Source organism: Mauremys reevesii, linkage group 5 (genome assembly GCF_016161935.1).
Source record: "Mauremys reevesii isolate NIE-2019 linkage group 5, ASM1616193v1, whole genome shotgun sequence".
Taxonomy (NCBI): Eukaryota; Metazoa; Chordata; order Testudines; family Geoemydidae; genus Mauremys; species Mauremys reevesii.
The window spans coordinates 124895448-124919386 of record NC_052627.1 but is presented as its reverse complement, the minus strand read 5'-3'; the positions used below and the strand labels follow the sequence as shown (position 1 = coordinate 124919386).

General features: G+C 40.2%; 1 protein-coding gene across 3 annotated transcripts in view; it reads left to right on the top strand.

Moving 5' to 3' along the window:
• Nucleotides 1-23207, top strand: part of IMMT (inner membrane mitochondrial protein) — a 32105-nt gene extending 8898 nt beyond the window's left edge. Inside the window, exons 4-15 of one of the 3 annotated variants that reach the window (XM_039539613.1) lie at nt 2106-2229; nt 2858-2938; nt 4068-4175; nt 4968-5104; nt 7508-7611; nt 9373-9508; nt 12581-12710; nt 15861-15875; nt 18513-18736; nt 19821-19952; nt 20374-20503; nt 22220-23207. In XM_039539613.1, coding sequence (XP_039395547.1) covers nt 2106-2229; nt 2858-2938; nt 4068-4175; nt 4968-5104; nt 7508-7611; nt 9373-9508; nt 12581-12710; nt 15861-15875; nt 18513-18736; nt 19821-19952; nt 20374-20503; nt 22220-22827 — 1929 coding nt within the window. In that variant the 3' untranslated portion in view covers nt 22828-23207. Of the gene's footprint in view, nt 1-2105; nt 2230-2857; nt 2996-4067; nt 4176-4967; nt 5105-7507; nt 7612-9372; nt 9509-12580; nt 12711-15860; nt 15876-18512; nt 18737-19820; nt 19953-20373; nt 20504-22219 lie in introns of all 3 variants that reach the window. The other 2 variants (XM_039539611.1, XM_039539612.1) reach the window with 2 other exon arrangements.
• The last annotated feature ends 732 nt before the right edge of the window (nt 23208-23939 follow it).

Sequence of the window (23939 nt, the reverse complement as noted above, 5' to 3'; positions counted from 1 at the left end):
AGAGACCCTTTCTGCGATCCTGATGTGGGAAGGTGCTGAGTGCCCTTAGTTCCTATTGACTTTAAAGAAATTAACTTTAGAAATTTCACGTTTACTTCATCAGAAAGAAAAGGCCTCCTGGCCAGGCATAGATGATGAAAAGCGTTCCTGGCCACTGCTGCTATCTGAGCTTTCAGAAGCAGGTGAGGATCCAGAAAGACCCCAGGGTTGCAAACCTGAGTTTGGGGGAGGGAGAGGGGGGACTAGCATATTCTCTGAATGGAACAGGACAATATAACTTACCCCAGTTATTTTAGTTGGTTCCCCATCGTACCTAGCATTATTTCTTATCTGGGTTGAATCTCAGCCGGTTTGTCCTTATTCAAGCCTTCTATCCCAGCCAGATGCTGAGTAAACCTATTAACTGCTTTGTCCATATTTGATTAAATGGAGACAACACAACTGGCTGTCATCTGCCTAATAAAGGCATTGTAGCCTAAATTGCCTTGTTATTTTCCCTAATGATCTGTCTTGCACACTGGACAGGCTTGGGGGTGAAAGAATAGAGTATTGCAGCCCTCTACCTGAGTGAATATTTGGGCTAGATGCACATTCAGTGAATATTAACTTCTGGGTCCTGCCAGAGAGAAATCAGAGCCATTCAAACTTGATTCATCTATTCCTGTCAGTCTGTAGCCATGTCAATTCATATTGTGGTCAGTGGTATCAAAAGCACCTGGTAGAATAATCATGACTGCTTGACTTTTACATCTGTTATCCATTGTCACTTGGTCATCTACCAATGAACCAAGTGTGTTGTTTTCCCCACTATATCCTGGTCTGAAAGTGGATTGCCTAGGATCTAGGAAATCTGAGGTTCCAAGGATTTCCATATTTTTTCACTACCACCACCACTTTTATAGCCTATCCAGAAAAGGGACTGCTTGATAATTAGTGAGATCTTAAAGTCAAATGCTGGTTTCTTGAGCAAGGGTTTAATGTAAACTTTGTTGATGTGTGCCCTCACTAAGAGAGATTGACAGTGTCTACCAGTACAGACCCAGTCTCTCCTTTCTAGATTTTATTATGCAACAAGGAGAGGAGTCAGGTTTGGCAGTAATAGCCAAAAGTTCCCTAAATTCATCCAGAACATCAGTGAATGATGCTGGCCAGAAATCAGAGAGCGTGTCCTGTTTGTCACCCCTCTTCTGCCAAAAGAGATGTGATCCCCTGGAGGTGGTTTGCTCTGAATCAGGGTGATAAAAGTAAATTGAAAATTCCTCCAAGTGAGGACCCTTGACTCTGTTTCCAAGTGGTCAGAGTCTGGATTAACCCAGAAGAAAAAATTAAAAGAACTATTTATAGGTTGGCCAAGTGACAGCTAAAAGAGGACAGAGTCTACCAGCATATAAAGACTATAAGTGCCAATTGGGGAGAGGACTTGTTTAATATGGTATGAGGATGTATCAGTAGGGGGTAATGAATATCAGAAGGAAACTGTCAGTGAGGTCTTATAGACTATGTAGTTGTCTCCGTTGGGAAGTAGTGGAAACCCAGTCTCCAAAGATGCATGTGAGCCGTTTGTGTGTGAATAGTGTATCTAGAGTCTGTATACCATCTGTATCAATACAGTTAATTGCTTTGTGGAGCTCTTTGTGGTACCTTGAATGTTATGACAGTCTGTTCAAATTCTTACATGTATCAAACTTTGTTCATATTTAAATTACAACTAATGAATTCATTTTGAAAGAACTGAAAATTATGAAGGCTGCTTTCAAATTAAAAATTGGGTGTGAAATTCTAAATTTACCATGTAAAATATGAAACTGATAGCAAAGGGTCTTGTATGGTCAAGTCTCTGATCTTGAAAATTGCTAATGCAAATACCATTTTACATAGCACTTTGGGGTTATTCAGATAGTCTGATCCGCTACTGCCTGTTGGGTGGAATTATTTTTTTGAAGTGATAGCAATGTGCATGGTGTTGTACAGTATATAAAAATAGAGATCCTATGCTGAAATCTTTATAAGCTAATAGAACTGTGACTCTTTGAATAGTCATTGTATGACTGATAGTATGTGGTGATTGATTTAAAAAAATATATATATATAATTTGATTTTCAAGATACAACCTGGTCCACTAAAAATCTCCCCTGTAGAAGAGGTAATGAAAGAATCCAAACAGCCCAGTACCAAATCGCAGAAGAGTAAGACAGAAGCTCCTTCAACTTCAGTGGACGAAAAAGGAGGTAACTTACCAGAATGGTGTAAAAATGAAGATGCTATTTAGTGTGGGGAGAGGAACAAAATTGTTGTTTTTGGTATACTTTAGATTGTTTTATTACATTATAAAACTATTTGTTATGTAGTCATTGGCAAGACATTTGCTCTAGGACATAAGAATGGTCTCTCTATTCCAGTGGTGGGGTGCTCTGTGATTGCATTCAGGTTACTTTTCAGCAGGCTAATGTAAACGCCGGTGACTAGATATTTTTTTATGCAGCTGAAGACATGAATTAACTGGATTCTGAGGCTTGTACACAGGATTCAATAAGAATATCTTGTATACTTGTCTCCTAGGTCTTCTAAGTTTCTGGTAACTGCAAGGGGCTTAATGTGGGTAAACTGCCAGGTCACAGTCTGTAGAAGTTGGGAGTACCCTGTCCTTCATCCCTACCTTCAATTAAATTCTGGGTGGGAAGCAGTGTCTGGTTGTTGGCCACTTATTATCTTTGCTTTGTGGGAGAAGGTGGCTTATTCACGTTCTGCATGTGGAATGTTCTTTCTTCCCAACATAAACATTCAGGTATCTATACTAATGTTATACACAGAAATTATACAAATAGTACTGAATATGTTGTTGTTTTTATTTTACAGCAAGTTCAGAAGTAGCTCAGATAATTTCTGCAACAGGTGAAGCTTTGTCAATTCCAGCTCCAGGCATGCAGGATGACAAAGGTGAAAAAGATCACATACAAGGACACCATGAAGGGAAACACAAACCTGCTGCATCAGGTCCTTAAATGACTTATTTATCAGATCTAACGACTCAGTCCTTCAAGCCTTCTGCATGCAAACCTCTCACCAACTTGAGTGAATGTTCTGCATGCTAAAGGACTGCAGGATTGGGCCTAATGAGTCCTTAGATAATGTGAAAAGATTTCTGCTTGATTAGTGCTTTGCAGAAAATCAGAACTCTTTATGTCCCACTCAACCTCCGATCTGGTGATTTCTTTGCCAGAGTTCAGGAAAGCTGTGTATCGAGGGCCTTAGCGAAGAAGCATCAATCACAAAACTTTAAAACACACTGCAGCAAACCAATTAGAAGAACTATTGCTTCTTTGCAATAATAGCATTTCCTTTTTTCTAAGATTTTTATAGTATTATATTTAACAGGTCTCAGTGTCAATATGCCAACAAACGGTAAACAAACACTTCAGAGTTAGTGTGAGCATTAAGAGGCAACTTGGTCTTGTGGTTACAGCATAGGGCTGGGAGTCAGGAGATCTGAATTGTCATCTCCGCTCTTCCAGAGTTCCTGTATAAAAACTTTTCAATTGTCCACTTACTGTGTGTTTTGGGGGCAGGGAGAAATAGTGCAGCGTGAACGGCCCTAAACAGTGGGGCAATTGAACTCTGATTGAAATTATATCATCCCATCTTTCTATAGCCTCCCTCCTAAGCTTTCACTGCTTTGGCTGAACTTCCCAGCCATGCTAACAGAGCAATGGAAATGGAAAGCAATGGCTATTTACCATATGACAGTCCATGTTTAGTTTCCCAGTTGTGTCTTAGCATTGCTTTCCATCTCAATTTATTGTTCAGTTTATCCTTATACAACTGGCAGAAATGTAGGGATAAGTCTGATTATGTGTGTCTGTGCAGTTATCTTTGACTGCAAGGAGAGCTCAGGCTAAACTTTGCAACTCTGGAAATACAAGGTTTGAGGAGGTTGCTGGATGATGGTAGTGATGCTACCAATACAAATTAGACTCAAGAGGAAATGGTCCTTCCATGATAAATAACCCTGGTACAAATTTTGGTTTGTCACTAAGCCTTGTTTTTCCCTCTGCATCTCTGAGCCTAGGTGAGGAATATATGTGTGGAGACTCCCCTGCCATAAAAGAACGGCCACCAGAGGAGGTTGCAGCCCGTCTTGCACAGCAAGACAAAGAGGAACAAGAGAAGATTTCATGTATGTAAATTAAGGTATTATTTGGTTGTCATAGATAGGAATTCACGCTGTTGTAAATATACAATATAGCCATATGTATACATGGTAGTGTACAAACGATAATTTATGAAGCAGCTACTGTGTTGTAGGTACACCTCTACCCCGATTTAACGCTGTCCTCGGGAGCCAAAAAATCTTACCGCATTATAGGTGAAACTGCATTATATCAAACTTGCTTTGATCTACCGGAGAGCACAGCCCCTCCCCCCGCGAGCGCTGCTTTACTGCATTGTATCCAAATTCATGTTATATCAGATTGCGTTATATCAGAGTAGAGGTGTATAAAAGACAGCTTCCATACCCTTTCCGTTCCCTTTTTGTCTGGTCCCTCTGCCTGTCTTACGTTAGTAAGAATAAATGGCATTCTTATTGTGGCAGACTTAGCAGTGCAGGGGCAGCATGAACCACACTGGGATTTGTGTTGGGCCACTGGGAAAGAAAGACAAGAGATCTGTGTTGGAGAGCAGACTGCTTCAGAGGTGAAGAGTCCATTACAGTGGATCTTACTCAGTGCTTAATTTGTGCCAGGGCTTGGGAGAACCTTTGTACTTGCCCTTGATGCAGCACAGTCCACAAACTGATAATTTTAAGGAATTCTCACTAATCCTTTTTGGTGATGGAAAGTAATATCATGGGACCAATTGAGGAACTGTAGTGGGGGACATGAGTGTTACCCATATATATGCAATTTTTTTTTATTATGGTAAGTTAGATGAAGGAAATTATCTGTGTTTTAACTGTTTATTTCTCCAGCTCTTGCAGCAGCTTTGGAAGGAGCCCTAAGCAGTACTGCTCGAGTAACCCTTCAGGCAATTACTGCCCAGGAAGCTGCAGTGCAAGCTGTTAATGCTCATGCTCAGATACTGAAAGAGGCTATGGATAATTCTGAGGTAAACTGAATAAAATGCTGATACAGCTCTTACTTTGTCTACCAAAGTATCCAGAAATGTTTATCATACAATTGAAGATATCAGATAATTGATTTTTCTCCTGGGGATAGTCTCTAGCGTCTCCCATCTGATTTCGACTAGTCTTCATTGTAGTCTGTCCAAACTTATGGAAGTTTTTCACATGTGAAATTTATTTTAACATTTTTTGGGGGGGAAGGTTTAACATGTAATGGCACTTCTGTTCCTCAGTTTCCCTGTCTGTGAAATGGGGATAGTTCTTATTTACCTGTTCAGTAGGGGTATTCAGAGAGTTAACAGTTAATATATGTTAAGTATGTAGGAAACTAATATACTAAATGTTGTGGTAAGGGCATCAAACAGCCTTATAATTCCACTTTAGATCACTTTGTTAAAACGATTACTATTGCTAAAATAGTTCCAGTGGATTTCGCTCTTGCTGTAGAAGTTCATTTATTAGTGTCTAGTAGTGAATATGGAATGTGTCATAATGGAGTCTCACATCAGTGTCAACGTATGAGGATTCAGCAAACACTATAAATGAACAAGTATATGGCAGATCAGTCTGAAGTGAGAAGCGCAGACACAGTTGCATGTGGGACAGAAAAAATTGTCTGTGACCACTGCAAACTATTGTATCCTTGCTTTGCACTGTTCATACTTTGAAGAGAATCCAAAGATTAATAAAAGTTTCCGAAGTCGTTCATGATTTACAGAATCAAAAGCCTTGGCAAAGTTGGTGGACGCCGTATGAAGGTCATGGTTTTTCTCCTGTCACTTTTCCTGAAGTTGATGGACTGTGAAGATCATGTCTGTAGTGCCCTGTCCAGACCAAAATCCACATTGAGACTCAGGGAAGATATTTCCAAAAGATAGGTGTTAAGTCTGTTCAGTATAACCTATTCAAGGCTTTTTCCAGCAACAGAAGTGAGAGAAATGCCATGATGATCATCAGTTTGCCTTATCACCCGTATGAAGATAAGCAATGTTACTCTTGCAATATGGTACCCAGCCTGCTTGTAGAGCTGTGCTGGAATGGCACCTGGTCTGGGTGCTTTTCCTTGTGACCTCTACTTGACTGCTATTATGGTCTTGTATCAGGTTGGGGCTGGTACAAGCTCTTTTTTTAAAGGGCGCTGTGGAATAGTGTGAATTGTTTTCTCAGACATGTTGGAAGGGCAGTTGAGCACCAAACTGTAATGTTTGTTCATCAAGCAAGTATTTATTTTTTTGTCAGTTGAATGGATTGCTGTCCAGTGTTCATACAGAGATTACCGCACTGCATCTGGGGCCATATGCAGCACAAAGGCCAGCAAAACAGCTTTGGGGTGTCTTTGTGATCTGCTGTCCATGGTAACTCCATGGCTTTATTTTTCTGACCACTGATTTTTTTTTTTTTATTTGCCAAAGTCTGGTATGAGCCACCTTTCTAGCTGCTGAATCCTTATCCTTAATGTAGACTTGATGAGTAGCATGCACTGAGTGTTTTGGGGTCATTCTCATCAAACCAGTCCTGGTTCCTCTTAACGAAGTCAAAAACTTCAGCAGCCATATTATATGTTGTATTTCAAAAATGTTTCCAGGCTGTCTTTACATCCACTGAGGTGTCTGTGGCTAAGGAATGTACATTAGCTATGCCAACATGCATATTTTCAGCAGAGGGCTGTTGCCTTCAGCAACGTTCTAGGCCAGAAGGTGTTCAAGAGGCTAATTAGCATTACAGGGGCATATCCATAACTAATAAGGACTGGGTTTGAGGGGTCTCCCATGTGGAAAGTCTGAAATGGTGATACCACTTTTCACATTGGGGAATTTGGCAATCAATGCTACTGGATTGATAGGAACTGTATGAAAAATATATTCATCTGTTTTAAAATGAAAGGAACATGATTAAATAGGTTAAAGTGAATCTAAAGCTTGAATTTAAAAACAATATTTTTAAAACACAAGAACTAATATTCCAGTTACTTGTACTGCATTTTTAAAGATCAGCAAATATGAAGGAAAAATAATCCACACCCTGTAGAGTCAAGCACAGAAGTTTCCCAGTAGTGTCCAACCCAAAGACTGCTACATTGTTCTATTGTAGGAGAATCAATGTGGAATTGACTAGTTTATTTTCACTGTTTAGTCAGGACAAAGTGCATAAAGTAAACAGCATAAATCCTGATAAAATCAGGTGTTTAAAACTTTCAGTTGTTGATATTAGTAACAAAGGTCATTGTTTTTATATGATTTAACTTGAAATAAGTTAATTTTTTAAAGGGCATAATTGCAGATTAGTTAGGAACCTTTAAGTTTGTGCAGCTATTTTGAATTTCCGTTCTTGCTGATAATTTTGTTTGTGGTTATAACTTGCCTAATTAGAAAGCTTGTGCTTCCTAGACTTCAGGAGAGAGAAAATCTGCTCAGTGGCGGACCTTGGAGGAAGCATTGAAAGATCGCAGGAAAGCTGTGGATGAAGCTGCTGATGCCCTTCTGAAAGCCAAGTAAGTTGTTCTGAGCATTTCATAGGCTTGATTTAATATCTCCAGTGTCAAATTTGGCAGAAATTCTAGAAACAACACGCAGCACCAAAGAATTTATCCCAAGCATACTCTTGATATAAGAATCCATAGCATGTGCTTCTCGGGTGTCTCTGGATCTGGTATTTTGCAGAACATTGATATGATAGAGAATCTGAAACAGTAAAATCTTAGATATTTTCATTGTTTCCTTTCCTTTCCTTTTTCTAATAAAACAATGAATGAATCAGATCGTTCTTGGCGCTTAGATACTATGGCGGTGAGACCAAACAACCCAAATCTGGTCTCAACTAGTCATTAGAAGAGACAGTGGACATAATATAATTTTTCTTATCTTTAATATCTTATGTAGATGAAATCTTGAATAAACTTAAACAGTATTAGCAAACCTATTGCAGATATTTCACAGCCGGGCTCTGTATGTACAGGGATCAATAATACCATTAGGTGTCTATCATCAGTTGTAATGGCCAAAACTTAAAAACCTAGTTATGTAAAGTTAGGCTCCTTAGGATTTTGCACTAATTATATTAGAAACTTCAAACTTAAGAATAAGACACACATCCTTGTTTTTAGATCATAATCCTTTTTCAGCACTTAATCCTAAAGTTTTGTATAACTACTTCTAAGTCTTCGTTAATGAGTTTTTAGTAGTTTATGCAGACTCTTGAAGACTAGTGATTTCAATGGTATTAAAGGGGGGTGTATGTGGAAATAACCAAATTTTAGATATATTTCCTATCTTGAAAAGACTCGTTCTGGGGAGATGCGAAAAACAAAACCTGAAAGCATGTGGGAAGAACTCAGGAAAGCCTGCCAGCAGAAAACCCCCAGAAAGCTAGTAAACGATACAAGGGCTCCTAATAGCCACTGACTGTGTGTATCTTTTCAACAAAAAAATCATTTCCAATTCAAAATGATTGGAGTGTTGAATGCTATGCTTCCCCGCCCCTTAATGTTAGGAATAGTCAAGCTGGTATCACTAGAGCCAATATTTTTTTAAAGGACACTTAACATAATTTATCTATAAAAATCTGACTGGCTGCCATTAGTTTACTTTTTGCTTTATTGCTTGTATTCATTTAGGACCTGCTTCATAGTCAATGAGAGTCTTTTTGTTTCAATGGGCTTTGGATCAGGAACATTGTGCTGTTGTCTTGAGTTTCCAATTATGCAAGGGAAGAACTTAATTATAAAATCAAACATTAATAGAAATGTTTTCGGGCCTTTTTTTATTTGTCTCTACATTTCCTTTTTGTCACACCATCCAAAAAACTTGGGCCAAAAGTACTTTGTAAATATAGCCAATTCACTTCTACAAATGTAAGCATTTCTTTAGTACCTAAACTTTGCATTAGCTAGAAGTGGCTCAGTTTTCAAATATTGGGTGCGTTTGATTTGGCAGAGTACATCCAACCCAGTTCCCTGCATGTAACAATGTACAATTGCATATACCATTTAAGAACATAAAACTAAATGAGCTTACAAAATAAATCTGTCCTCTCAACCCGTCCTCTTGGGCAAAAAGTTTTATGAAGGAAATTTTTACACTAAATACAATCATAATTTCAAATCTGTTTAAAATATTGAACCCTCTAGCAGCTCTGTTTAGAGTTTAAAGCTCTCCTTTAATTAGTTTGTTAGATCATCTGATCAATCTCCCTGCCAGTGCAGATAATAAGGGAACTTCTGTATATGCTAATTAGCAGTTTCTGTCTTTTTCAGAGAAAAATTAGAGAAAATGAAGGGTGTGATTGATGATGCCAAGAAGTCTCAGATTGCTGGAGCCAAATCTCACATACTTGCTGCAGAAGAGAATCTTCATCATATGATAGTTGACCTGGACAATGAAGTCAAAAAGGTAATGTTTTCCCAAGTCTGTTCTAATAAATCTTCATTTGCATAATGGGCAATTGCCAGCATGTGCAGAAACTCCTGCAATAGCTTAAAAATACTGAGTATAAATTCAGAATCATTCAGCTGTAATTTGAGCTTTTGTGCTGACGTGACAATGAACAATTTTCACAAGATCCTGGTGGGGGGGGAAAGGTGGCTCAATTACTTGATCTGTTTTAGTGGGTGAATGCTTTCTTTAGTTTGATGGCAGTTGAGTAAATTGTAGCTTTTGAACATGGTGCTATTGTAAATCAATAAGAATGGATAAGTAGACTCATGCTAAGCTAGCTTTGCTCGCTTTGACGTATTCAGGTACTATTGTTTTTCACCGATCTTGAATTGCCTTTTTTTTTCCTCTTCAGGAAAAAAATGTAAATAATAATATAGGTGACTTAGAGGGTTGTGATTTTTCTTTAATCTTCATGAGAGATTCATATTTCTTTGAAAGATAGGAAAGGAGAGACACCATGGTCCAGTGGTTAGAACACAGAACTAGGAGCAAGGAATTTCATCTCAGTTCTGCCAATGACTTTCTGTGTAGCCTCAGGCAAATCATTTTAGTACTTTCTCAGCTTTCTTGTTTGTAAAGTGAGGATAAAACTTACCTGCCTTGCAGGGTTCTTATGACTTATAAAGCTGCTTTTATTGAAATGTGCCTTTTCTACTTGTCTTTATGTATTGATAGGAACATCGGCACACAGATCTAAACTAGAACAACAGCTCTGGGGCCAGTCTTGGCTACAAACAATACAACATGATTGTCTCAGAACTGGCTGACTTAGAGCAGAGATATGACCTTAACTGAGTTCTATCATAGTGCTAAACCCTTGAATGTGTTCAGGGACTTAGCCTGGATTTGGGATACTCTTACAGTATGTTCACACTGCCAATTAAAAAATCTGCAGCAGGGAGCCTCAGAGCCTGGGACAGCTGGCTCGGGCTATGAGGCTAAAAATAGCAGTGTGTAGATGCTTGGGCTGGAGAGTGGAATCTTAGAGCTCAAGCTCCAGCCTGAGCCCAAGTTTACACTGTATTCATGTAGCCCGGAGCCTGAGTCAACTGACCTGTGCCATGGGTCATTTATTGCAGTGTAGACATATCCTTTCAATCCTATCTACACTATGGGTTGGCATAGTCTGACTTCAGTATATGTACTGTGTAGATGGGGGAGAGGTCTCAGTAGCCCCAGTAATGAGTTATTGTATGTGAAAGGTTTGGAGAAAACTCTACTGAGGTCAGTAGTTGTTGGTTTTTTTTTTGGCAAATTTGCCTTGTAAGTTGTCAATAGACCTCTCCTCTGTCACTAATGAGTAGAAGTGTGGTGCTTGTACTGTGTGTATATTAGAGCTTTTGAATAATCTCAGTTAACTCAAAAAAATTAATTGTGATTAAAAATTAATCTTGATTAATCATACTGTTAAGCAATAGAATACCAATTGAAATGTATTAAATATTTTTGGATTTTTTTTTACATTTTAAAATATATTGAGTTCTATTACAGCACAGAAAATGAAGTATACAGTGTTCACTTTATATTTTTTATTACAAATATTTGCATTGTAAAAATGATAAAAGAAATAGTATTTTTCAATTCACCTCATACAAATAACTGTAGCGCAATCTCTTTACTGCGAAAGTGTAACTTACAAATGTAGATTTTTTTTTTTGTTACATAACTGCACTCAGAAACAAAACAATGTAAAACTTTGGAGCCTGCAAGTCCACTCAGTCCTACTTCTTGTCCAGCCAATCACGAAGACAAACAAGTTTGTTTACATTTACGAGAGATACTGCTGCCTGCTTCTTATTTACACTATCACCTGAAAGTGAGAACTGATGTTCGCATAGCACTTTTGTAGCCAGTAGAGTCAGGTATTTGTGTCAGATATGCTAAACATTCATATTTCCTTTTATGCTTCAGCCACCATTCCAGAGGACATGCTTCTATGCTGATGATGCTCATTTAAAAAAAAAATCCATTAATTAAATTTGTCACTGAACTCCTTTGGGGAGAACTGTATGTCTCCTGTTCTGTTTTACCTGCATTCTGCGATATATTCATGTTTATAGCAGTCTCAGCTGAGGACCCAGCACATGTTTGTTTTAAGAATACTTTCACAGCAGATTTGATAAAAAGCAAAGAAGGTACCAATCTGAGCTTTCTAAAAATAGCTACAGCGCTCGACCCAAGGTTTTAGAATCTGAAGTGCTATCCAAAATCTGAGAGGGACAAGGTGTGGAACATGGTTTTAGAAGTCTTAAAAGAGCACGCTCCGGTGCGGAAACTACAGAACCGAAACTATCAAAAAAGAAAATCAACCTTCTGCTGGTGGCATTGACTTAGACAATGCAAATGAACATGCATTGGTCTGCATTGCTTTGGATCGTTATTGAGCAGAACCCACCATCAGCATGGACGCATGTCCTCTGGAATGGTGGCTGAAGCATCAAGGGACACATGAATCTTTAGCTCATCTGGTACGTAAATATTGTGCGACACCAGTTGCAACAGTGCCAGGCGAACGCCTCTTCTCCCTTTCAGGTGACATTATAAACAAGAAGCGGGCAGCATTATCTCCTTCAAATTGTAACCAGACTTGTTTGTCTGAGTGATTGGCTGAAGTAGGACTGATTGGACTCATAGGCTCTAACGTTTTACATATTTTATTTTTGAATGCAGTTATCTTTTTGTACATAATTCTACATTTGTAATTTCAGCTTTCATGCTAAAGAGATTGCACTGCAGTACTTGTATGAGGTGAATTGAAAAATACTATTTTTCAGTGCAAATATTTGTAATAAAAATAAATATAAAGTGAGCACTATACACTTTGTATTCTGTATTGTAACTGAAATCAATATATTTGAAAATGTAGAAAACATCCAAAAATATTTAAATAAATGGTATTCCATTATTTAACAGCGCGATTAATTGCGATTAATTTTTTTCATCGCTTGACAGCCCTAATATATATGATTTAATACTTGCCTTCAAAGGTAAATCTAACCCAATTTTTATTTATTTTATATCTTGTAGGTTCAGGCAGCACAATCTGAGGCTAAAATAGTAGCTCAGTACCATGAACTTGTGGCTAAAGCTAGGGATGAATTTCAACGAGAACTGGATAGTATCACTCCAGAAATACACACTGGCTGGAAGGGGCTAAGTAAGTCTTGGACTGTTATGTTACCTTTAATGTTTAATGATGCACAAAGCACTTTGTTTTCCAAGAGCACTACAGCTGCATATACTGACATACAGTTGTTCTAATTTTCTGTTTCTCTACACTGTAGCTAGTTTAATTGTAAACTATTTTGAATTAACTTTAAAATCCCAAGTTATCTGAACCAACTGGTACAGAAGGCTCTCATTTTGAATAGGTAATTTATGGAGCAATTGTGCTCTTGCTGATGAAATCACAAGATGGTTTCTGGGTAGCTTGAAGAAAGCACCCACACTGAAACTTGACATTGGAAAGGTACTTGGCTGTCCTCTGTTAGTCTTTTAAACTTCCAGGTGTTCCAAGAGAAGTGATGTAGAGTATGGAATGAGAAGGCCAGGTGCAACTGAAAAGGGTCCTTTCAATAAACCACAAGCGACTGTTATTTATGGAACAACTAGAGTAAAACTTAGTTTTGTTTTTCTACTTGTTTTCATTAAAAAAAAATCAAATCTGTAATATTTCCCTTCTGAGATTCATAATGGAATATAAACTGTATAAAGCAGTAAACTGTTTAGAGGTCTGTATCTGTAGTTTTTATAGAATATGGGTGAAGTAAAAGTGTACAGTTAGCTAGATTAAATTAACTTGAATTGAAATGGCGCAAGTCCATTTAATGTCACACGAAAGCTCTTTTGAGATACTACAGAACAGCTACTGCTCTACTGCATTAGTGACCATTAGATAACATGACATATGTTAATCAGCAGAGATAAAGCATATCACATGTCATATGCTTAAATGCTTTGCGAAATCAGGGCCTTCCTTCTGAAGAATGGTTTGGCATTTATCCGGCACTGGGAGTCTATAACTTTCAGACAATGTTTAGCTCCCTAGACATAGTTGAGGCTATCACTTAATGGCTTTCCAGAGATGTTTTAATGATTCATCTTACGGATATGCAAGGGCGTGTTTACAATTTAAGAAGTGATTTTTTTTTAATGATGATTGTTTAAATTGTTGCTTTGTGGTGGTGTAGTGGATACTGAATGATTGAGAGAATTCTGCTGGATTTTTAGTGTGCTCATGTCCCTTCATTAGTGAGAGAATGCCCATCTCACTGTAGAGGCCCATAGCTTTGTGTGCATGCAGTGAAAAGCAAGGCCTGTGTTGGAAATAGTGTATTACCCATATACTTGTGTTCATATTTGTGTGGTCAGAGAAATTGGCAGCAGTAACTGCAGCACTGAACTTTGAACAGTAAATGCACAGTAACTTAGAAAATGAGTTTTTACTTGTCAGGTGACTTACTAAATATGGTTCTACATATAGTGGAGTATTGTGTTAGAGCAGCAAATAAGCCTGGTCTGATAACATTACAGCTCTTCTGTTGGTGAAACTGGAGTTTTTTATTTTTCGGGGAATTTCTCTGCTAGGTGCTTGGGTATTTTTCTCCTGACTTAAAAATATGCTAGCCCAGGGGTAGGCAACCTATGGCACGTGTGCCGAAGGCACCTCTTAAGCTAATTTTCAGTGGCACTCACACTGCCCAGGTCCTGGCCATCGGTCCGGGGGGCTCTGCATTTTAATTTAATTTTTAAATGAAGCTTCTTAAACACTTTTAAAAACCTTATTTACTTTACATACTAAACTATTGTTGTTATATTATAGACATATAGAAAGAGACCTTCTAAAAACATTAAAATGCATTACTGGTACGTGAAACCTTAAATTAGAGTGATTAAATGAAGACTTGGCACAGCACTTCTGAAAGGTTGCCGACCCCTGTGCTAGCCCATATTAGGAACCATTTGAAACATATTTAAGTAGTGAGTCACAAATTCTTTAAACAGTAATTTTAAATTTAATTTACCTTACTTAAAGGACTTGTATAGTTTGAGCTATAAGAAATTTTGTCGTCATAAATCTTGTACCTGCGCACCTCATGCAATCAATACAGTCAAGATTTGTATCCTAGCACAAAACAAGGTGGGCCAGCAAGCATTATTCAGGAAACCTCAGTTATGCTGTTCTGATGATGGCTTACCAAACAATCTAAGATATTGTTTTATATCCAATATACAAAAAATAATTTTCAGAGCTTTTAATGAGTTAGTGTCTGAATTAGTCTATGTATTTGTAGACGTAACATTTGTGTACGTTACAGGTTGTGTATTAATAGCAGTAGTTCACCTTATATTTTCTGTGATTACTGCTTTTATTTTTAAGGAACTTGTAACAGCCATAAAAAAAAACTTCACTTCAGGCCCAAAAATTCAGGTCTTTGCAGGTGGTAAACTTTTTTTGCCAAATTCTCTGTCAAATGGGAGGAGCCTTTTTAGATGTAAGAGGCTTTGTCTAGAAAAATGACATATTGGAACTCATGGCTCTGAATTGTAGCAGGTTCATTTTTCAGGTATTTAGTTCTGCGCTCTGTGTTAATTCTCGAAATTATTTCCTAGCTTCCATGCTCGGGCCCTGATCCTGCAAGTGACAGTGCACTTCAGTTGGGCTCCCTGCAAGTGTAGATGTCCCATTTGCAAGCTGTTAATTGCAGGGCAAAGGCACAAAGAGCAACATTCACATTGTGTTTTCTGGGGAAAACCTTCCCTGTGCTGGTCTGTCTTAAATTTCAGTCTGGAGAGAGCTTCATTTGAGCAAATAAACTTGACAAGTTTAATGAACCACATTGCTGCTCATAATTAAATGCTTCAGAGTTGTATTCTGAAGTGTTTGTGTGTCTGGCGATAGGTATGTTGTGGACACCTCTGCTTTGGAATAACTGAAAGACTAACTTCAAAGTGTAATGCTGTGCTGTGCTTCCCAATTAAAATTTGTAATCCTTATTCTTAAACATATTTTAGCTTAATCTGCACTACTCCTTTGCTATGACTGTTAAAGCTCAGAATGTGATTTTAGAGGCTTTGATGTTGTGGGTTTTATGTTGGTATTATATAAAGGGACTTTTAAGAGCTTTTAACAAAAAGAAAAAGCTGCCAGTCTAACTAAGACTCCCTATAATATGCTAAGGCACTCTAAATACAAAGCTTTGAGTGGTATGTTTTCATACATTTCTGCATGCTTTTACTAACTAATTGATTTGCTGTGTTGATTGTTCATTAATTTTTCCAAACCTTCCTCTTTCTTCTGTTGCAGAGATAACTGATTTAGGTGAGTTACTGTAACTTTTTCTGCTCAGATGAATGTTATTTCTCAAGTCGTTCTGTGTTTGTCGTGCAGTGCTTTACAACTAGACAATATCAACTAGTGCTTCATTGCTGCATTTATAAAATATATTAGTGCTGAGGTTTGCTTTGGGATACTTCCCATTTAGTTTCTCTGTGTAGTCTGGTTCTTGTCTGTTGTGCTTGTAAATCATACACTTGAAATAATTTTGTTGCTCAGGTAACGGTTACTGTAAATATTAACTACATGGTTAAATTCCTTACATGAATATTGCCATGTCACTGGGATACCCTTATGCTGATCCCAGATGATTAGGAGCACAGAACTGTGAACCAAAAAGTTTTTGTGTCTTGTCATTGACTTTCTGGGTAATCTTGGGTAAGCCATTTGGGCCTAAATTTTCCAGTGCCCACTAATTTTAGGTTCCTCAATTTTCCTACACCCACCTTAGCCCTCATATATTATAGAGGTTCTGAGCACCACCAGCACCCTTTGCAACTTGTAGATATGCAGCAGCTCTGAAAACCAGGCCCTTGAGGTCCAGTAGGGCCTGCAAAATAAGTAGATGTTTTGGAAAATTTTGACCTAAATCCTTGCATTGTAGTTTCTCCACCTTAGGAAAATGGTAAATTTTAAAGTCAAACTAAGCAAGTTGATAAAAACTCTGAACCAAAGCAGGTTGTAAGGAGTTGTGTTCCCTGGATATCAAACTTAAACACGGTACAAGGAGTTACAAACAACGCTTCCTCACAGGAGCAGCGCTTCTTCCTGCCGTCTGTCCACATGTCATACTAATCATTGATCAGCAGTCCTAAACTGGACTGAAAACTCCCCTTTGCAGCACATTCCCCCAAATAGAATCCCATGCCCAACAGCGTCAATTCCTTCTCCAGTGCCCACTGGAACGGATGGGCTTAGCAGTGCATGCCTGGTAGGTTAACAAGCTTGGGCTATTTTGGACCAGGACTGAGAGAGAGCATTACAGAAGCAAAGGGGTCATCGCAGAGAATGCTCTGCTGGTAGCCCCATCTCTTCCCTACTGACAGCAAGGTGGTGCAGCTCAAGTATGCCTGCTAATCTTTACTGGGGCAGCCTGTGTTGGAGTGACTTTGTGGAGGATAGCCTGAGGCCAGTGGTTCAGCCTTTTCCATGCTGGGGGACACATCCTCCCCACACACTCTTTTCTCCATTTAACAGGTTGAGCTCTCATTTCCTAGGCCATTTAGGACTTCAGAGGTAAGAACCAACACATTTAAGCTCCGCCCAGAAACCAATAGCAGATGTAGATCCTGGAGCACAAGTATAATGTGCTCATGGGAAGATACTCTGCTTATCAAGCAGGTTGCCACCTTCTGCACTGGCTCCAGCTTGGGAATGGGTTTGAGAGAGAGCCCGGTATGACACACATTGCAGAAATCTGGTCCTGAGTGCCAGTGATGGCAGATGCTGGATATAAACCTCAATCAGAGGAACTTGTATAACAGCTGCCAATACTTTGACTTGCTCTCCTCTGACTCACTGTCCCTGCCTGTCTTCTCAGGACTGAGCTTCAGCAAGCTCACGGACATCCATATCCACTCACTCGGACTTTGGATCTGCTTTACTCTACATCCCTTGGGGTGCTGTATGGCTTATTAACACAGTGATAGCTGCATGGTGCTTTAAAAACCAATAGAAGGGCAGTTCTTGAGCCACGAGGAACTTACAGTTCTAAATTCGACTTACCGGGAGGTGGGGTGGGGCAGAATCCAGGGGCTGGCAGGGTGATAACTGAGAGAAGTATTCTGAGAGGCACATTTTGATAGCTCCTCCTTGTATTTAGGAAAAAATAATTCACTTCGTTAGTTTGGAGACGCTGTCCAGAAGAGCTTGGATGGGTGTCCGGGCAGGAAGAGGGGGAGAGTTAGTAAGGTGCTAAGATCCTTGGATAAAATGTCCTAGTTGAGTATTAAATATTTCCAGTTTGTGACCTGAGGATGATCTTATTTCATGTGTGCGTGTGCTGGGTAGCGCAGGTGGTGTGTCTGTCTGTTTCAGGGCCGCCCAGAGAATTCCGGGGGCCCGGGGTCTTCGGCGGCGGGGGGGCCCTTCCGTTCCGGGACCCGCTGCCAAAGTGCCCCCGAAGACCCGCGGCGGGGACACCCCGCCGCCGAATTACCGCCAAAGCCGGACCCGCCGCCGAAGCGCAGCCCGGTCTTCGGCGGTAATTCGGCGGAGGGGGGTCCCTGCCGCGGGTCTTCGGGGCACTTCGGCGGCGGGTCCCGGAACGGAAGGGCCCCCCGCCGCCGAATTACCGCCGAAGACAGGGCTGCGCTTCGGCGGCGGGTCCCGCTCCGTCTTCGGCGGTAATTCGCCAGCGGGGGGTCGTTCCGCCCCGGAGCGGAAGGACCCGCCGCCGGCGAAGACCGGGAGCAGAAGCAGCTCCTGCGCCCGGCCGCGCAAGAGTTTGCCGGGCCCCCCGGAGCGAGTGAAGGACCCCGCTCCGGGGGCCCCGAAAAACTCTGGTGGGGGCCCCTGTGGGGCTCGGGGCCTGGGGCAAATTGCCCCTCTTGCCCCCCCCTCTGGGCGGCCCTGGTCTGTTTCTCCAGTGATCTATTTCTAATAAAAACTTGTTCTCTCTAGCTGGTCAGCTGTCTACAGATGATTTAAATTCTCTCATTGCCCATGCTCATCGTCGTATTGACCAGCTAAACAGTGAACTGGCAGATCAGAGAGTGAGAGAACAGCAGCACATTGAGACAGCCCTGGAAAAGCAAAAACTGGAAGATAAGAGAGCACTTGAGACAGCAGTGGCAAAAGCACTAGAGCATCACAAAAGCGAGATCCAGATTGACCAGGACAAAAAGGTACAGTAGGCAGAGGGTAATTAGTCCTCCCATGCTGCTGGTTTCCAGTATGTTCTCTGCATGCAGTGGAATTCACCAGTGAAGTCTGACATCTTCCAAGCTGCAAACTAATAGTGTGGCAGCTGGTTAGAAAACAGTAATATAGCTTTGGACATTGAGGCTTGATTCTCAAATGTGTGTGCAAATTAGGCTTGTAGGGTAAAACTTTCAAAAGCCCGTGAGTCACTTAAGTACTTTTGAAAATGCCCCATGTAGTTGCATAGTCAGCCACAGCTATTGTATTCATATATGGTCAGCAAACTGTAGAGAGTGCTTGCAAACGAGACATGAAATCTTGCATGTGTGCACTTCTGAAAAGCAGGGTGTAATCTTGGCTATACTGAAGTCAACTGCAAAACTCCCATTAACTTCAGTAGGGCCAAGATTTCACCCCAGGTTCTGGTTGTCCAAAGCTGCATTTGGATTGAGATCTTCATAGTTAAGAAATCCTCTATCCCCTCCCACATTTGTTTTAATTGAGCTGTTTAGATCCAGGTTGTTGACTTCTCATGTGACTCATTAGTGCAAAAAACATTCAGGCATTGGGAAAACATATAGCCACTCCAGAAATAAGTTAGTGTCAAGTTTATAAGCAGATAAACTGACACAGTGTGTATAGCTTGAAATAAAATACTGCAGATAGAGGAGAGAAAAAAAAAGTAGCAGCATTTTAATCTGAGACCTGATTGGGGACATTTTAGAATTTTTTTATATGCTTTTATCTGAGCAATTTATTTTTCATGCATGTTTAAACTTAAAAGTTAACTTTCATGCATGTTAACTATCTAGCAAGTGTAGTCACTGGTTACTAGTATTATGGGCGTTTAGCCATCAGAAAGACAAACCAACAGAGCAAGAGAACTTTGTCTCTAAAACATTAATTTTGAAACTGTAAAGTTGCATAGAGTCTTTATAAAAAGCTCAGTGATGTCAAGAATATGTCCTCAAGAAAATTATTGTTGGGTTAATTTTAAATAACATCACCCTTGCTATCATCAAGCAGTTGGGAGATGAAAACTTAAAGCCAGTGCCTGTTTATATACAGATAGAAGAAGTCCGAGAAGTAATGGAGAGTGAAATGAGGACCCAGCTCCGCAGGCAGGCAGCTGCTCACACGGATCACCTGAGAGATGTTCTGAAGGTCCAAGAACAGGAACTCAAACTGGAGTTTCAGCAGGTGAGGGAGGGGAGATCTATAATGAAATGGCCAGGGACTACATGGCCTGGTATCCGGTTTATTGTGATAGCCTTGGGAGATGCACATCTTGTAAGGGTCCCACTGCATCCTTCAGTACACTTTAATGCAGGCCATAGAATGAAGCCAATTATACTGAAAGGGGATGGAATACACAAACTCTTTGATCATTTCAGATTCTATTCCTTTTAATCTTTTTGATGGAAGAGAGGATTTGCTGATTCTCAGGTTAGGGTGCCTGATTGCCAGGGCGATATTGTATTTACTATAATGTGCATTGTCTTTGGAAGGCATACAATAAACTGATCTGTGGGATTGTGTTCTAAAGGGTGTAATTTTGGTCTCTCTCCATGAAGTATTTGTTTACAGTGGTACTAGATTTATGTTAAGTTTCTTGTTACAGAGCTTGTCTGAGAAGCTCAATGAACAGGAAATGCAATTCAAACGCCTTACTCAGGAACAACTTGACAACTTCACTTTGGATATCAACACAGCCTATGCCCGGCTGAAAGGAATTGAGCAGGCAGTGGAGAGTGAGTACTGGAAAATGGGGCAGAAACATTTTGTAATGACTGTGATGTACCAGAGCACAATCCAGAGTAGTGTGGCACTGTCACCCCTACCCTGCAATCTTGGGTGCCTTATAATACCTTGCTGTAGTAGTTCCTGCCTGGGCTACTCACAAACAGCCTTCCAGTATGCTGGCCATACCCTCCGTGTTTGTAACTGCAGCCTGCCACCTACACCCTGGCTTTCACCAGGCTTGATTATACTGCAGGGTGATCTAGAAATGTTTATGCTTTACTGCCCAGCCCTTTCCTGGACAGTACAACTATATTAAGTCCGTTATTCCTTGAAGGCAATAATATGCCATCTTATTTTAAATGGAGTTCAGGCACTTCAACTTAAAAACACTGGATTAGATGAAACAGTAAAAGAAGTTTATTAACTACAAAGAGATTTTGAGTGAGTATAAGTGATGAGGCACAAAAGTCAGAAATGGTTACAAGAAAAAAATATCAGAGGGGTAGCCATGTTAGTCTGGATCGGTAAAAAGCGACAGAGTCCTGTGGCACCTTATAGAGTAACAGATGTATTGGAGCATAAGCTTTCGTGGGTGAATGAATACCCACTTTGTCAGACGCAGCGGGTATTCACCCACGAAAGCTTAAGCTCCGAGGAGAGGGGGAAAAAAAAAAGGTAAAACACTAGTATCTACTCAAGAAACAATCTGGGTTGCAAAGCAAATTTTCTCACCACATGCTCCAGTAGATTACTAACCAGACTTTCAGGTTTGAACCCCTGCCCCACAGTCCAACGGCGGTTTTCCTTTTGTCTTCTCAGGTGCGGAGAATGCGGTGGGGGGGTTGTCCCTTGGGGTGTTTGTCCCTTCTTTTTATAATTTTTTCCCTCCTCTTGAAAAATCCTTTCCAGCTGAGACCCAGGAGTCAGTCTATGTGGAAGACTATTCCCTGCTGGGGGTTTATTTTTCACCTGTTTGAACTTCCTTTGTTTTCCCTCCCTGCTTGATGATGTTTACTGCTTAAATGCAAAGTAAGGCAAGCACACCTTCCTTTGTTTAGGACAGACCTGACTTCAGCCTGGTCAGGGCTGTGGGGTTTGGAACATGTTAACATCATACAGGGGAATCTTATAACTTCACATACAATGTTGCCAAACATATTTTACAAGGATAATACTTAAATTGTAAGGTTTCATTTGAAAACTTGTCAGGAATACTCAGTACAAAGTAGTGTGTAGGGTACGAACACAGGGGTTTATTCCATCACAGTGACCCAAGATTAATGCCTAAGCACATATCGGTCACATAACTGTTTTTCCTAACGTGCTGAGCACTTCTGCTCTAGTGAGCAGATTCAAAGAGAATATAACCCTCTGCCAAAGTGTACTTGTGAAGAAGTAGCTCTCCCGCTTTTGAAGTGGCCGGCTTTATCTAGACAACTCGGGATAATACCACACTTCAGCAGTCAGACCCAATATTATCCTGAACTGCTATTGAGCCAGCCCATCCCACACCTCCAAAAGTAGACTGTGCTATCTTTGAAAGTAAACTGATTCATGGGAAAGGGAACTAGCTGGTGCTTGTTAAAGTATTAAACTGGCCTATGAGGATGCAGATCTTTATAGTTACTTTACCTTGATGTGGCAGTTATATTGGGTGTGTGGGTGTGTCAGTCAGTGCGTCAATGTCAGTCTACGAAAACCTCCTTTCTGGGTTTATTCCGCAGGCCACGCAGTTGCTGAAGAAGAAGCCAGAAAGGCACATCAGTTGTGGCTTTCAGTTGAGGCTTTAAAATTCAGTATGAAGACTGCATCTGGGGATAGTCCCACTGAACCATTGGAGTGCGCAGTTGAGGCCGTCAAAGCCAGCTGTTCTGACAATGCATTTACTGAAGCCTTAGTCTCAGCTCTCCCCCAAGAATCCTTGACCCGGGGAGTCTATAGCGAAGAGGCACTCAGAGCACGTTTCTACGCAGTCCAAAAACTGGCAAAAAGAGTGGCCTTGATCGATGAAACCAGAAACAGCTTGTATCAGTACTTGCTCTCTTACCTACAGTCGCTTCTCCTGTTTCATCCTCCGCAACTGAAACCACCTGCTGAGCTCAGCCCTAAAGATCTGGACACATTTAAATTACTATCCTATGCTTCATATTGCATTGAACATGGAGATCTGGAGCTGGCAGCTAAATTTGTCAACCAGCTGAAAGGGGAGTCTAGGAGAGTGGCACAGGATTGGCTGACTGAAGCTCGAATGACCCTGGAAACAAAACAAGTAGTGGATATCCTGACTGCATATGCCAGTGCAGTGGGATTAGGAACAACTCAAGTGGATTGATCTAGGCTAGGGATCTAGGATTATACTTTTGGAAGCAGTCTAATGCAGCAGAATTGTTTAAGTGCTGGGAAAAAAATCAAATGATCTGTAAAGGGTTTGCAAACTGGGACCTTGAAAGAGGTAGAAGTGAGTTATGTCACAAACCACGGGTACCGTCCTGTCTCCTTGCACTGAGCTGACTCTCACCACCTGTTGTATTTGTATTGGTTTCAGTTGTTATCATGACAGCAAACTTCAGGATGCTTTCTCTGCAACTTGTATAGCCATTTTGTTTCCAAGTTGTACTGATTGGGCTTGTGATCCAGCCAAAATAATGTTTGTAACCCACCATTATTGATTTGGCAGTTGGTGCCGTTGAATAAAACAAGATGTAAAACCTATGTCTCTTCTATTCAATTCTTTGCTTAAATCTGTTAGAAACTTTCTGCTTTTGCCCCTTGTTTGGAGTTGGTATCAGTTATCTCAGATGCACAGAGGAGATGGCAGCATCTAACTGTCCCAGAGCAGATCAGTGATGCAGGAGTTGGTATTAATGGCCTGAAGCTGATGGCAAACACCTGCCACATCTCTTGATAACTGTGTTAGTATATATTGTTTTCAGGGTGTAGGAATTTAAATGTAGACCATCACTAGCTCTTGCCTTTTACCCTACATAGTAAAACTGTTGATGCTATTTCTTGCAGTTGTATTTTAAATCCTTGAGCTAGTGCCAGGCTATATACATAATCTAGAACAGGGATCGGTAACCTTTCAGAAGTGCTGTGCCGAGTCTTCATTTATTCACTGTAATTTAAGGTTTCGCATGTGTGCCATGGGTTGCCTACTGCTGATCTAGAACTAAAATATGATTGTGCTTGGGCAGTTCAAAACAAACATCCTCTCACTGTATAAGGAAATACTTTAATTTAGTAGTCCGTTAAACAGCATGGTCTGTAGTTAAGACAGGAAGCTTCCAAATGTTATTAACAATCAATTGGTTTAACTAGAAAACATCTTGAAAAATACTGGATTAAAACTCATCCTGTGCCTCTATCATGATAGATATTAAGAATGGATCAAACACAAAACAGACATTCAGACTTGCAAGAAAATTCTGCTAGGTTTCCTGAATG